At 47.4% G+C, this 15854-nt stretch overlaps 2 protein-coding genes across 3 annotated transcripts in view; both read right to left on the bottom strand.

The window, feature by feature from the left end:
• Window positions 1–2404, bottom strand: part of APBB1 (amyloid beta precursor protein binding family B member 1) — a 30151-nt gene extending 27747 nt beyond the window's left edge. For both annotated transcript variants that reach the window (XM_046637491.1, XM_046637492.1), the window contains exon 1: window positions 2164–2404. The gene's annotated coding sequence lies outside the window, so the exon portion shown is untranslated. The remainder of the gene's footprint in view (window positions 1–2163) is intronic.
• A 10-nt stretch (window positions 2405–2414) lies between these two features.
• HPX (hemopexin) lies at window positions 2415–11033 on the bottom strand. Its single transcript, XM_046637494.1, has 10 exons — window positions 10875–11033; window positions 10665–10729; window positions 10491–10562; window positions 10193–10314; window positions 8407–8560; window positions 7519–7731; window positions 7130–7253; window positions 3103–3235; window positions 2860–3022; window positions 2415–2741 (listed from the first exon to the last, which is right to left on the bottom strand). Exons 1-10 carry the CDS (start codon window positions 10955–10957, stop codon window positions 2482–2484), a joined length of 1389 nt encoding a protein of 462 aa, XP_046493450.1. The 5' UTR covers window positions 10958–11033; the 3' UTR covers window positions 2415–2481.
• Window positions 11034–15854: the final 4821 nt, after the last annotated feature.

Raw genomic sequence — 15854 nt, 5'->3', positions numbered from 1 at the left:
CAGCACTAACCTCCTCACATCCACTGTGGTCTCTTTTCCCCCAGTATCCAGTCTGCAACAATCAGAGTAATCTTTCTAAAATGTAAGTCTTATCACCTCACTCCCTTGTCTAAAATGCCTCAGTAGATCTTCATTGCCCCCAAAGATAGACAAAATCCATGCTTCCTAGCCTGATATGGAAGCCCACCATGAGCCAAGAAGCCCCTGCCTCCTTCTCTAGTCTCATCCCACCAGCCCCTCACTCGTCCCCTGTACTCAGCCCTGCTGAGGAGTTATAGCTCCCACTCCTGCCTATCTCTTCTCCTCTGGCTTTTCTTTGCTCGTGTTGCCTCCTCTGCCTGTCCTGCTCACTGGCATGGTAGTGCATAGTAGGCAGTGAATATATATTTGCTAAAGGAATTGCATACATTCCACTCATCTTTTGAAAATTAAGCTCAAGTGTTATGTCATGTATGAAGCCTTTCCTAACTCCCTCTTCATCCCAGATATTGCTGGCTCCACTCTCCTTTGTACATACGGTCTTCCATCTTAATGTCTATGTCACTTTATTGCATTTATGTGATGCCTTGTCTGTGTTCCCCTCCTAACTGTGATAGAGTGGCAGATTGTTGAGGGCAGGGCCTGTCTGATTCATCTTGTTACTCCATTGCCTGACACACTGCCCTGCACATAGGAGGTGCTAAGTGAGGATGAAAGAAGCATCAGTTGGACCTTTTCTAGAAGTTTCTTGGAGACAAGTTAGAGGCTTCCCTGTAACAGAGCAGATGGGAGAAGAGAAGAAAGCAGAGAGTTAGTACTGCTCTTTCAACAGAGAGGAGGGAGTTAACCTTGAGTACCAGAGTTTCTGGATAACTGTTTAGACATCTCTAGTCTCCCTGGCATGATGCAGTGATGGCCCCAGATGTCGTACATGGACCAAATAAGGTCTGGATTTGAGATTTTGGCCTTGTCCTCATCACTCAGACTGAAGGAGGGGCAGCCAACTCCGTGAGAAGAACCATCCAGACACCATCATGGATGAAAGGGAAAGCTCAAGATACTTCTTAGGAGTGGACACCACAGCCATAGTGCCTGGCCCCTAACCTATGTTCCTAGCCCAGCCAACCTCAAGTCCTGGGTGGATCCTGATCTAAGAGGCCCAGATTCATCCCCTGCCTCCCCTCCTAGCTGTTGAGGCTGGTGAAGGAACCTTAGGCAGTTCTCCTGAACCAGAGGGGCCAGGTGCCTCTCAGGAGCCATTCTGTGGACTGGCCTCCCAGTGCAACACCCCGTATGGCAGGTGGAGCTTGTCAGTCTACTATTCTACCCACCAAAGCCACACAAAGCAAGGGGCCACCAGGTCAGGAGGGGCTGACCCTAAACCAGATAAGCCCACAGGCGAAAGTTTGGGTCTACTTCCAGGGCCCCTTCCTGAGTGAATCCAAGGGATGGGTTTGAGTCCATATTCATTGCCATTGGGAAGTGGGTAGTATTATACCCATTTTATGGAAGAGGTCATCGAGGCCAGGATATGGAAGCTCAGAGTGAGAGCCCCCTGCTAGAGTCTGAGGCTATTTTTTGAGCCTAAAATAAACAAGCAAACAAATCTTCAATTTCAGCTAGGTTGGAAAGGTAGAAGAGGAAAAGGGTCTCACCTGAGACCCAGCTGCCCATAGAGATTAGTCCAGGCCCATTCCCCAGTCAAATGATTGTCAGTAAGTTTGGAGCTAAAGATTTGGTCAGTTTATGACCAGAAAAGAACCAACCGTTGCAACCACCACCAAGACAACATTCACTGGTCTAGATGGCGCAGATACCCAGGGGACTGAAGGGTAGCCAGCAGGACTCCCCTGGAGCTGTGTTCTGCAAATGTGTTTCATGGTGCCGGGCCCCTGAATCATTCCTTCTGCCCTTTCCCCAGCTTGCCTCCGACACACAGGGGTGTCGTTTCCCCAACTCAACTTCTCTCCACTTGTTATGCCTAACTCACGGCAACAGAAGCCTCGTCTTCTGGTGTGGTGCTGCCTGAACCACCTGGAACCACAATTTGAGGGCCCCCATGGCCCTCCACGGCAACTCTGAGCTAATCCACTTTACTCACGCACAGCTGTCCCCAGCCCTATTTTCCTGAGGACTTGGGGCCAAGCTGTGGTCAGTTATTAGCAGGCTGGGTCTGCCTCTTACTTGCTGGGTGAACACAGCAGTTCCTTCCCCTTCCTTCAGTCCTCCGTTTCCCTTTATGTGTACGTAGTCCAGAAGAAGCCGGTTTATGATCTGGATTTTGGAATCATCTGTGCAGAAATGAGGTTTGTCCCTCAGCCTTCCCCTCTCTTGCCTCCTGCAGCCTCATTTGAGCTTGAGAGCCTCAAAAGAGATGTTATTAGCTTCTAAATTCAAAGAAAGAAGTGAGATTATTCCATAACCAGTCCCCTTGATTCAAGCAAAGAAGTACTCTGGCTTTATTGTAAGGAAAATGGGGAGAAAGGGCCGGGCCAGGCCCTCTCAATTATGGCAGCCCAGGAGGCTGTTCATTCTCTGGGGCTTGGGAAGGGCTTTGGCTGCATTCAGTTTCTCCACATCACTGTAGCAGTACAAATTGGGGCCTTGGATGAGGTACAAGCCGAGACCGTTGGCAGAACATGAGTGAGGGCCGAGGGACTTTTCCACACACAGGGCCCCGTCAACCTTCTCATGGGGCCAAGGAAGCTCTGTCCACGTGGCTGCAGCTCCTGACTTCAGGTCCAGCCACCACAGCCGCCGTCCTGGGAGGAAGGCACCAAACATAACATGGGCATCCTGACCTAGCCCTTCTCATGCCCTTTGGGGACCTATGCCATGGAGAAGTATCAGAACAAGCCTTAGCACCCAGACTCTCCTCACCTGCCATAACGTGGAGCCGAGAAGACCCAGGACACATAAAGGCTGCGTCCACAGTCTCAAGGCTGATCCCATGAGGGCTCCCGAGTTCCTTCTCCAGCCGCTTTGGATAACCATCTACTAGGGTATAGCCTCCCTTCGTCAGGAAGATATATACCTGAGTGCCCTGGCGGACAAAGGACATGAATCAGCACAGAGTTGGATATCTCCTCAGTCTCTATCTCAAGCCTCGCTCCCAACACACACCTGGATCAGATAGAGTTTATCATCCCAGGAAAAGGCAGCATCCACTGTTGAAGGACCCTTGGGCCACTGATGGTCATTGGGCCAGCTATGCCACCCATCCTTGCTGGTGTCCAGGCGCCAGTGGTGAGACTCTGTGGAGTATCAGAGGCACCTCAAGTGCTGGTGGTAAAAGGCAGGGCAGTGAAAAGGCAAGTGACAGGTTCAGGGATGAGTCCTGAGAGGAAGAGAATGCAACCAGAGACCAAGAGGGAAGAGGCCAGGTGAGAGGGAGTAGAGCAGGACATGTTTGGCAAAGTTGGGCATTGTGACCTGATTAGAACCGGAGTCAGTAGGAGCCTGACAGAAGGGAAAGCATGGAGAACCGTGGCCAAGTTGCCAGGTAAGGTCAATGTCATGGAGTTTGGTGGGGGCTCCTTATATGTCTCAGATGTCCACGTGCAGAGTTGCTATAGATAATGAGATATAGTGGCTATAAGCTCAAAGGCAAGCACCCCAGTGAGCTCCCACTGAGGTTCTCACACTGCCTGCTCGCTAATCCCTTGGGGTGGCAGGAGAGTGGGGTGGTGGGGGGAGGGCTAGCCAGACCAGTGCCCTTAATTCTCTTCTCTTTTCATAACGACTTATTAAAGGAATTATCTAAGCCCCCATTTACCTTTTCTTCCTCAACCTACTTCACTTACGCTTCTGTTTCCCTCCTCCATTGAAAGTGTTCCTTTCAAGGTCACCAGTATCCTCCAACTTGCCAAATCTAATGGTCAATTCTCTGTCTTCATCTTTGTCTACCTCTCAGCAGTGTTTGACTTCTCATGACTCCCTTCTTTAAATATCTTTTTGGATCTTTCCTCCCATGATACCAGATTCTTCCAGCATTCTTCTTATCTTTTTGTCTACTCTTCTCTTCAGCCTGATATCTAGTATTGGAATCCCCTAGTTTGGGCCTCTTCTCTATCTACACTCACTCTCTTGGTGATTTCTCCTAGTCCAGGGCTTTAAATTCCATATACATGCTGATGACTTTCAATCTGTTCTCTTCAGCCCTGATGGACCTCTCCTCTCCTCTCCTCTGAGTATCAGGCTCAAACTCAACTGCCTACCTGACATGTCCAGTTGGGATCATTCAGCACCAAAAACCTAACATGTCCAAACTGGTTTCTGCCACCACCAAATACACACACACACACACACACACACACACACACACACCTTCTCCTTCCCTAGTCTTTTCTAATTTTAGAGAAAAGAACTACCAGTCACCTGGGTGCTCAGCCCCCAAAAGCTAAGGCATTCTTGAAATCCGTCTATTCCTTTACCCACTCTGACCAATATCCAATCCATTGGTGATTGCCATTGGCTTGACCTCCAAAAGATATCATGAGGGCTTCTCAACACCCCTCTGTTATTATCCTAGTCCAAGGTGTCACTACCTCTAATCCAGAAACTGCCGAACTACTAGCTGGATCGTGCTGACACAGTTGTATCTCTGTGACTTACATTCCACAGAAGCCAGAATGATCTTTAAAAAAATAAGTCAGAACATATCACAGCCCTACTCAAGACCCCTTCTGGGCTTCCGTTTACAGTTGAAAATCCATACCAGGCCTATGCAATCTGGCCCCTGCCTCCCTCTTTTCAAGCCACTCACCTGCTCCTTTGCTATTCTTCAGCCACACTGGCCTCCTCTCCTGATTCCTCAAAGTATTTGCTGTCCATCCTCCCTAAAATGCTTTTCCTCCAGTGTTTTATGTGGCTAGTTCCTTTTTATCACTGAAACCTCAGCTCAAAAATAATCTCTTCAGAGAAAGGGCCCCTCATTCTCCTCATTTCTATCCAATTATCTTGTCTTAGTTTCTTCACAGGTTTTTTTGTTGACAGTTAACATTTTTTATTTTGTATTTAAAAACAACAACTTTTAAATCCATTTGTACTACTAGCTCCAAGTGGTATTTGAGCATAAGAAACATTCTGATGTTCCCGGAACACTTCACAGCTATTAATACTACCTGAAAGTATTCTCTTTCCTTTTTTTCTCTTTCTTATTGTCCTCTCTCCCTAGCAGGCTTTGTGAGGGCAGGTGTCTCGTCTGCCATCTTGACTACTGTAATCCCAGTGTCTAGAACAATGCCTAGTGCCTATCAGGTGCTCAGTAAGTATTTGTTGAATAAGTAGCTGGCATTCTCACTGCAGCCACAAGTTCTCTTTTTAGCTGTTTACTGGGCATGTCATGGTGACTGCATATTTACCTTCCCATCTTGCTGAAACTGCCCTGCTCATGGCCCCTATTTTGAGGATCAGAGCTATGCTGTTCCTTGCGCAGGGGAAATAAGTGATGAGTCTCCAATTCATCAACAGCCAATGCATAGGCTGACCAGAAAGCACTTTAATGTGGTCTGGAATAAAAATATGGACTAAGTCAGTCAGATTCCCTCTCTGGAAATCCGACTAGGAAAAAGAGAGCAACTGAGGCAGTTATCAGTTGGACCTGAGGTTGAAAGATCATGAATAGAGAGAAGGTGGAGAGGACACATTGGTCCATGTGAAATCAAAGTTGTGAAAAAGCAGAAAGAATGGATAAGAAGCTATGAGGTAGAGGGAAGAGAAAAATTCATGAGAGGAGGAGGACCAGCCCTGAGTAGCTGGGTCACACAGGTGTTTTCACCAAGATAGTGAGTTCTCACCTCAGCTGGATATTTTTAATGTAATGGTGTTCTCTCTATGTCTAGGTACTCTCTTAACAGCTATGGAACATAGCTAATGCTTTGAATTTAGGAGTTCAGCTGCATTCTAGTCATAGTCACATGGCCTTTAAGTTCTGTGGTCTCTCCATGGCTGGGTGTTCTCTCGACATTTCTGTGTGGTTGCTCTGGCCCTGTTTTATCTATCTATCTATCTATCTATCTATCTATCTATCTATCTATCTATCTACCTATCTATCTATCCATCCATCTATCTCTATCTCTATCTCAACCTCTATCTCTATCTCTATCTCACTTTGTCTGTGTGTCCTCCCAATGGTCCTATGCTCTCACCATAGCTGCATGTTCTTCTGATACTTATGTGTTCTTACCATGGCATATATTCTCAGTATACATGTATATTTTCACTATAGGTGTGTTTCATCATGGATGTATGTTCTCATTAGAGCATGCATTCCTGTTGTGGGGATATGCTCTCCTTGTGACTCTGTATTTTTCATTATATCTTGGTAGCCATATTGATCAGATCTGTTCAAGAGTTAAGAGTAAAAAAGAATTTTCACTACTCTATGTTCTTACCACTATTTTACATTTGTATCTGATCATACAAATATCTTAGGCTGAGTACAATGTTGCTGTTCATCCTTCTCTTGGAGCTGTTCTCAAGTGTGGATCAAGACTCATCACCATCTGCCTGACTAACCCCAGAACATCCCTGGGTGTCATTAGATGGCTTTACCAATTAATCCCACAGGTCTGGGGAGAGGAGAAACCTCCTCAAGCTAGTCACTCAGAGGAGAAAACTCCTCGAACTAGTGAAGCTGTCTCCTAAAGGTCTAAGAGACCCAACACTTCTCGATGGCTCTCAGCAATGGGAACATCTGATCCCCAGGTAGTGCTGTGCCTGACAACCTGAATATAGGAACAAGGCACCTGGAAAAACATGGAGCTCCTGAGGATAAGCTCAGGGGGAGCCAGAGGAACTGGCAAGACATGCAAGAACAGAGGGAATATGACTCCTCATAGAGACCCAGAGAGGTCCAGAGAGGGCACAGAACACGGAGCAGATGGTAGTAGAAGGCAGACAGGTGGATGAAGTTATAGACCTGGGCAATGGGAGACAAAGTTGAACAGTGTATGCATCAGAGGAGATGAGGGATGAAAAATGGCATGCTAATGATGCTAAGGATGGGGACCGAGGGGACAAAATAAGGGATGCAGTGATGAAAATGGAGGAAATGTATCAGAGATGGAAGACACATGTGAAAGAGATGGGAGGTATGGAGGGCAGAAATTGGGAAGTCGGGGCGGGGGGGGGGGGGCATCTCCCCCCCCTGAAGGCGTAGGTGGCACCATGGTTGTCAGACACCAGTGCAGACAAGGCTAGATCTGGGCTACATCGCGAAGCCCCATAGCCACGGTGGGTACCAGTCCCATGGCCAGTCCTGTTTCTGTGGCCTGGGGGGAGAAATAGGCAAGGGGGAACACAGAAGGAGACTAGAGGTCAGAATGAGGTCTGAGGTGGAAGAGACTGCTGGGTTAGTGGGGGTGTAGGCTTCCCCCATATGAGGACAGCTGGGAAGAGTCAGAATGGCAGTGGGGCTAGGGCAAGGGCTAAGATGTTGCAGCACACAGTTAAGGTGGGAGCTGTGGCATATGAGGTCTGCAAACTCAGGGAAGGTGGGCGAATTCCACTAGGACCCAGCGGCTGGAGCTTTCTTACCTCTGCCAGGGCAGGGCATGAAGTAGTCTCGGACATCCAGAGGGTACTTGGGAAGTACCTCTCCTGAGACGGGGTTGAAACGCAGGAACTTGTTACCCGAGAAGCAGTAGTAGCGGTTGAGCCATCGCATGGCAGAGGAGCAATTCTGAACAGCAAGCCAGAAACGCTCCTTTGTGGTTCTCGTAGCCAAGTCCCAGAACCAGGTGCGGTTACCTTTGTCCAATCAATCAATGAGCATTTAGTGAAGCCAGGCTATACTCTCCCTTTTGCTTGCACTGGGCCCCAGGATGGGCCAGATATGGTCCTGGCCACATGGAGCTCACAGCCCAGCAGGGAAACAATTGAGGAGAGTGATCATACAATAAAATTCAGCAGCAAATTGCAGATGATCAGCTCAGCAAGGGCAGTGGAGAGAGTCATGGAAAAGTTCCTGGAGAAGATGATACTTAAACTAAAATCTGAAGCAGGAGTTATAAGGTGGACTAGAGAGGGAGATAGAACTCCAGAGAGATGAAAGTCTGAAGCATGAAGCAAATTGGGTGTCCGAACAGCACAGAATTTCTGGAGCTTCATATTCAATGTAAGGGTATGCTGAGAGGTGAGACTGGAGGGCCAATAGGGGCTTGGTCATGGAGAACCTTATATGTCAGACTAAAGAATATAGATTTGTCCTAAGGGTCATGAGGAACAATGAACTTTTAGCAGAATTATACCCAATTACCTTTCCCAGGATGACTTCTTCTCCTTCCCCTACTTGACCTCTAGAACATAACTGGATTCTCTATTTCTTCCCTTCCTTGGGAAGCCATAGAGTGACTCCACTACCACCACCATCCCTAACACTACCTCCATCACCACCAACCCACCATTACTCCAGTCTGGGCCGACCTTTGAAGAAGAGGATGCCCTCATCTTGGCATTCTCCACGGTGACATTCCACAGCTGCATCCAGTGGGGATGGGATTCCAGGAAACTCCTCTTGGAGCAACTTTGGATATCCTTTCTCCTTCTTCCCAGGAGGGTACACCCAGACTTTGTCCCCCTGCATAGAAAAGCACCTTGTTTTTAACTGTGCACTGCCCCTCTCATACTGCCATTCTGCATTCACCCACAACATCTTTGATCTATTGCACTTACATGATATTCTCCTGCAGCCCCATATACTCTCAATCCATCTGTAGACAACAATGTGCTGTCCCCTTGCACAAATACATACCTTCAGTTAGACTGTGCAAATCCCATCACTATTACTGTAACACACACACATCTGGCTGTGTACAACCAGACACTCCCATAGCACACTTATCAGCAACACCATCAGTCTTGGCAAACATCCACAAATAGTCATCCTACAATCATCCATCCATTCATGCATTCATTTGTTCATTTATCTATTTATTCATTCATTCAAGAAAGTTGCTGAATGACTGCTATGTGCTAGGTATTGTGAGAGGCACTGGGGATAAAAGGATGACAAGACTCTGTCTCCTCCTTCAAGGAGTTCACTGTACAAAAGCAGAAAGGATTCCTACAGTCCTGGCCATGCAACCACCAAGGTGGAAGCATGTGAAGTGCATTGGGGATGTAGGGAGACTGCCTGTCTACCAGAGAATCCCTCGAAGCCTTCACAGAGGAGGAAGCACTTGGGCCAAGAGTTGAAAACCGAGCCAGAATTTTCTAGGTGGACAAGTGTGGACAGGGTGTTACCAGAGGGAGTAGCATGTACAGAGCGTGTTCAGAGAACTATATGTAGTCTTGTGTGGCTGGCACACAGGGCAGGTGAAAAGATAACCAGAGGCCAGATCTCAAGACCTATGTGAACCCGGCTTGCAGGAACCAGCATGTGGCGATGCCATTTACTGAGATAGGGAACCCATGAGGAGGGGTGGATTTGTAAGGAAGATACTAAGTTCAGTTTGGAGGATGCTGAATTTGACGTCCCTGTGGAACATTTAAGTCAGAGATGTCTGCTACAAAATTGGAAAGAGATGTCTGGAGCTCTGTGAGAGATCCAGATCTGGCGCCCACAACATAAAGTCCTCAGAGCCATGGCAGTGGTTGAGATCACACGGGGAGGTGATAGAAGGGCTGGGATGGATCCCCCAGGAACATTCAGGGACTGGCCAAGGAGGAGAAGCCTGAGAAGAGCAGGAAAAGAGGCAGGAGGGAAAACATGGCTGGCATTGAGGGCCACCCAACCACACAGCATTTTTGTGCAAGTTAGAAGGCACCCCTTCCTCTGAGCAGACCCAGACTGAGCCAGGGAAATGGGCCTCAGTGAGCACAATAGGCTGGGTTTCATTCTCCACTCTCCCCCTTGGCCAGGTGCCATTGTGTTGTGCACAACCTGGCCACCATGTGAAGAGAACCTGATGCAGGGTCATGGAAGGTAAGGGAAGAAATTGCCAGGAAGGGAAGGTTGGCCAACAGCATGAGACGTAGCAGAGAGCTCTGGATGAAGATTAGGATCGAAGAATAGCCACTGAATGCTGTGCCTGCCAGGCCCACATGCAAGCACATTCCATTAACCTGAGCTTTTCCCAGAAAGGAGGGCACAGTGGGAGGAAACCTGGAACCTACTGGTAAGGGCTCCATGCCAAGGCCACTTGGGGGAGGGTCTCTAGTGTTGATTCCAGCACTTCCTGGCCAGGCCCTGACCTTGGCCCAGCAGTACCTTGATCAGAAAGACGCTGTCATTACTACGGCGGAATGCAGCATCCGCAGGGCCAATGAAATTCTTCCACCTCTCTGAGATTAATTCGCGGGTCCAATTGGGACTCTTCCACATGAACTCCCCTGAAAAATACACACCCACTGAGGGACCCAGAATAACCTCTGTCCTACTGAGACAGTTACAGAGAAGTTGTGGATGATACTCTTAGATACTTCCTAAGATCTCCCAGAGATGGATACCCCCTCAGTGAAGGGGACCAAGTCTGAGGTCCCCAGTGCCCAAACCCAGACCCTCCTACCTTTGAAAAACACCATGGCTCCATGTTCATCCAGGGTGGTAGCATCAGAGCTCCAGCCATCTGAGCAGCGTTCTGGTGTGGAGGTGGGGAGATGGCAAATAAAAGACCAGTCAGATAGAACAATGCAGAGACACAGCCAGACACATAGACAGGCTCAGGGAGTCAGGCCCTCACCGATCACGTCTGGGTCCTGCTTGACCCCATTCCCATCTTCAGCTCTGGTCCCAGGTGCACTATCCCTAGAGAGAAGACACACAGCTGTCTGGGTCCACTGGGCCGAATCCCTCTCCCTTAGCTGATCCCACACTTGCCCCAGACCTATAATCTGGCCCTATCCCACCCTAGCCCAGACCCCAGTCCTTCTCCCATTCCAGCTTTACTCACGGAGGAAGAGGGTTAGCAATGGCCAGAGACCAGCACAGGCCCAACAACCCCAGCGCAACTGGTCCTCCCAGCACTGGAGCCATGCTGAGCTGGAGAGGCCACAGGACAGCTCTGGGCACCTGGCTGATCTGTCTATATAGAGATGGTGGCAGCACCACCCTCTACCTCTAAGCCTACTGGGAATGAGCTGCCTCTCAGGACTTCGCCAATATTGGCTGATTACATCAATGCAAATAAGGTCAGGGTCTGGACAGAGAGCTGAGTCCAAGACTAACTTTTCCCAGTAGGAGGTCCCATCCCCCTTCAGTGACTTTCCTGGAGCACTGACTAGATCAAGCCATTGATGCCGAGCTGTGACTCTTATCACCTTGGTGATGGGTCTGGGTGCCCATAAGGTCAAGGAAGGGGGCAGATTGATTGAGGATCACCTTTTTGTGGTTGGATTTACCTCTACAATGAGGGGAGGAGAGAAGAAGAGGAAACTAACACTTTTGTGTACTAGGAGACAAACCCTGCTAAAACAGCTAAAGACACTGATACTTATGTATACTTAGTAACCACACACACATGGAAACATACTTAGAAATACTCAGATAACGACCTTTTCCAAGCTCCATCAAGGGCCTTTCTGGCGCATTCCTAAGTCTCTTCAGCTTTGCCCTTGATGGGTTATCAAATGTCCAAGTCCCACCCCTGGCCCCACCCCCACTGGCAAAGAGCTTTGCGAAAGTCTGGGAGGGAAGGGCTGACAGTATTGGGGCAGGAAGCAGTGTCTCTCTTCCAGAGGGCACTGCTAGTAATTAGTCTTTCTTCATCATTTCCACCTTAAGGGAAAAGTGCTTTATTTACCCATCACAGAATAAATAGAACTGTAACTGGGGTTTCACAATATTTACAGCTCATTCTTGCTTAAATGCTATCCTTTCAATGAAGCCTTTCTTGACCACCTTATCTAGGCATTTCAGGCTCTCGCTTGTTTCCTTTATGTCACTTATTAAAACTTGAAATTATTTCATCTACTTATTTCTTGCTTTTTTTCTTTGCTTTGTTTTGCCTGTCTTGTTTACTATCATGTTCTGTCCATCTAAAATAGTACCCGGCATAATATAGGTGCTCAACACATATTCGTTGAATGAAAAAAAAAATGGATTTCAAGTTCTGACTAGTGTTGCTAGAGTTGCAGCCACATTTCTGGCTATTTTCCTCCTTCTAGGGTAAAGGGAATATCAGGAATTGGGGTGTGTTATGATGGGAGGCATAATGTGATTGAGGGTCACAGGTCCCCTTGTCACTGCCCGTCTTCTTATGGTTGTTTCCCTCTATGTCCCAGCCCCACATCCCTCTCCTCCTCGAGCCCTGGGATCTCACCTGCATCTCTAGTACCTGCTATACTCAGTACTCCCTGGGGCCACTCCCAAAGCCTGCCCCATTTCCACCTGAGACTCAACTGCTCAATCTAAAGACAGATATAGGCAGAGTCAGCTGCCAGCTTTGCTCCTCTCTCCTCATTTGGGGTGGCCGTTTCTGCTTGTCCTGAGCCCTCCCCAGCCTTCTGGCCTGAGCTGAGGAGAAAGCCCTTGTCCATACTTGGGTCTGAGCGCCCCCTGGAGGCCACATGGATCAGTGCGCAGCCACCCTTCCACCAGAGGCCAGAGCCCAGGACTTCTCCTCCCAGAAACTGCTCTCCACAGCTTTCCTCCCTCACTCCTCTCAGCCTGGCTGTGGGGCCTTAGTGGCACATGCCCTTCCTCTGCAAACCCCTGCTACCCAGAGCGCGTTTGGGGACCTCAGTCTCTTGCTTGATGTCCTGGGGAATTCAAGCCCAGAAAAACCCAACTCTCTCCTTTTCCGTGTAGTCTTCTCAGACATCTTAACCAGCAGCTTTCTGGCTTCCCCTAAAGGGGCTCTGAATATGGGCCTGCAAATGTCTTCATGATCAGAGCTTCCTCCTATATTATCAGGGGCCACATTTAAGCTGGACACTGACCACTGTCCCTTGGAATGGCTATGTCCAGCCTGCCCTGCCGCTAATCTGAGTGCTCTGACCTCAGTCCCTTCTCCTGGGGCCTGCTGACACTGGGTGTGCCAGGCCTGCTGCTGTGCCTGGGTACTCCAGGGAGCAGAGACTGGATTCTCCCTTTCCCTGGGCTTGGAAGGCTTGGGATAAAGCTCCAGGCACCAAAAAGAGCTCGCTGCTCCCAACTGACTCCTCCAGCATGCACTTTTTCTCTTGCTGTCTATAACGCAGCTTCCTGCATAGTCCAGTCTTGCTTCCCTATGAATAAACAATTATAATAATAATTTGCTCATATTTATTACGCACATGTATATGTATGGCACTGTGCTAAGAACTTGATATAGATTATTTCATGAAGTCGTATATAAATGGTATTATTAGTCCCATTTTACAAATGAGGAAACCAGTATTAGGTATCTTAGCCAAATCCCATTGTTAACAAGTAGTGGAGTCATGATTAAACTCTGGCTGCCTGACTCCTCGGGGCATGCTCCTTACTCTAGCAAGGGGGCTACTGGTAAACGTTTAACAGCTAGCTTTCTGGAGGGAAAGAAGCCCTGATGTGTAGCGTTTGTTGATTTCTGTGGTGTAAATACTCCTACCATGGCCAATTTCAAGCTACCAGCAGGACCTCATCAAAAGTGGAGTTGGGAAGAAATGCACAGTAATGTACTACTGTATGTGGTATTTCCACCATGCAGATATGATAGATGTAAATAACCTCGAGAGCACAGGTAATTGTAAAATGCAGTAAAATAATTAGGAAGTGATGAAGTTTGAGTATTTATTATCTTTGATTTTAATAAGATGTATTTAACTTTAAGTTTACATAATCTAATTTTGAATAATAGCTGGGTTTTAACAACCAGTCATCAAAATTCCTGAAAATTTGACAACGAGCTCTTGTGAGCCCGTACAAACCAGCTCCAGCACCCCACTGTCCACCGCATTGCCTTAATGAACAGGACAAGGATTGTATCTGCTTTATCCACTGTTACATCTTTAGCACCTAGAACAGTATCTGAGATACTGTATGAGTTTATTAAATATTTAATTCTATCGTTCCTACTTCCTAATTAGACATAAACTCTGTCCACTTCTCTCTGCCTCCCTGGTAGTGCAAACACCGTCATTTCTCATCTGACCATTGAAGTATCCTCTTCCTCTGCTTCACCTGCCCTTCTAACAATATGTTCTTCATTGCAACCACAGTAATCTTCAAAAACATGCCTGAGACCACCTTATGCTCCTGCTTAAAACTCTGCTTTTCTTGAAGATAAAAATTAGTTTTAATTCTACTCACCAGAAAACACCACCATTGACATTTTATCTATTTTAGCCTTTTTCTATTCTTACAACATCCTTTTAAAACAAAGATATGATTTTATAAATTTTTTTTTCTTTAACAGTATATCTTAGACATCGGCATTTTTGAAGGCTGCATATAATTCCATTATATGTCTGAGCAAAACTTTGTATAACAATTCCCTGCTAATGGACACAGTTTTTCCTTCTACTATATTTCTTCTACTATATTTTATATTTTTCTTATGCTATAAATAAAGCTGTGATAAATATTGGTGCACACACCTCTTTGTGCCTTTGCCCAATATTTTCTTGGAAAACATCCCCAGAACAAGAGGACTATAGATGATTTTAAGGTATCTATGGTCTTCAGGAGGAGCAGCTTAGAGATGCTGGATTTTCTTCTGTTTTTCATTTTCCCTTCTCTTCCCACACCACAGAATCACTGTCCAGCTGCCAGGTCATCCCATAAGGCATCTTTTCATTCCTGTCACATAAGCTTTTCCATGATTTACACTTATACTCCAAATCAAATCCAAATTCTCTACTTGAGTCAAGTGACACAACTCAGGCCTGACTCTTCAAACTTCCTCCTTTCCTCTCTGCCAATCACCCTAGCCTCCTTTCAGGTCCTCCAGCACACCAAGATCTTGACCCCTCAGAAATTTTGTACCTGCTCTTGCTTTGTCTGGAAACCTCTACCTCCTTTTCCAAATACAGCTGGTTCCCTACCTGCCCCAACAACCTGCAGGTCACTGTTCAGAGAGGCCTTCCTTGCCCAACCTATTTAACACCAGAGTCACTATCCATTTTATGTTTTGCATTCTATTCATTTCCTTCACAGCTCTAACACAAACTCTCATTACACATTTAGCTCCTTGCGTTTGCTTGTTTGCCTGCCTTTCTCCTGGACTAGAAGCTCCATAAGGGCAGGGACCATTTCTGTCTGTAGTCCCAGGACTCACCTGTCTGTCTGACCAATAGTAAATGCCTAGAAGTACTTGTTGAATGAATAATGAACCTGCAGGACACATATGGCCCATAGGGCCATTCTGATCACTGGACAGCCCTGTATAAGGAAGGTGTGAGCCCTTGCAGGACCACAAGATAACTTTCTGACCTGTCCCAGCAGAGCTTCTGCTGCAACCCTCAAGTCTGCAATGATTGTTTAAGACTTACACAAAGTAAGTCAAGGCATAGCCTCCACTGCCGGGCACCACTTCCATCTACTTCTGGGCCCAAGGCCTGAATTGGAGAGAAAATTCCCCCTGTGATCAGGTCAATGAGTAAGTGAGTGACCCCACCTTGAGACACTTTCTGCATGGTTTAGGCAGACTATCTAATCTAGTATCTATGGAAATCAGCTGCAGTGGCCTGTTCTGGGGCTGGTAAAGAAGCCATCTGGAGCTTCCCACCCAAGGAACCTCATCTTTATTGCCATTTTATTCCCCTACCACCTTCAGGTTCCAGAATGTAAACACGTGAGAAGGTGAGGACTGGGGACTTTGAGCCTCCATCCTCAGTGTCACTGCTGGTACTTTGCTCAAGAAGGGGATACAGAGAATAGACCATCACCTGAGAGCTCTCAGGGAAGACTCCACTGTACTGAGTGATCGATGATGGAGCACACCATCTCTGCTGGCCAGGGCGTGGGCTCA

Source organism: Equus quagga, chromosome 14 (assembly GCF_021613505.1).
Source record: "Equus quagga isolate Etosha38 chromosome 14, UCLA_HA_Equagga_1.0, whole genome shotgun sequence".
Lineage (NCBI taxonomy): Eukaryota > Metazoa > Chordata > Mammalia > Perissodactyla > Equidae > Equus > Equus quagga.
The sequence above is the reverse complement of the archived record's forward strand: the minus strand, read 5'-3'. Positions and strand labels throughout refer to the sequence as shown.

What these genes read in the sequence shown, in the direction of transcription:
- HPX (XM_046637494.1), bottom strand. Translation starts at nt 10,957, where the DNA reads ATGGCTCCAGTGCTGGGAGGACCAGTTGCGCTGGGGTTGTTGGGCCTG. An exon ending in ATTGCTAACCCTCTTCCTCC is followed by an intron (nt 10,730 to 10,874) that starts GTGAGTAAAGCT and finishes TCTTCTCTCTAG; the next exon opens with GGATAGTGCACCTGGGACCA. An exon ending in ACAGCGTCTTTCTGATCAAG is followed by an intron (nt 8,561 to 10,192) that starts GTACTGCTGGGC and finishes TTTTCTATGCAG; the next exon opens with GGGGACAAAGTCTGGGTGTA.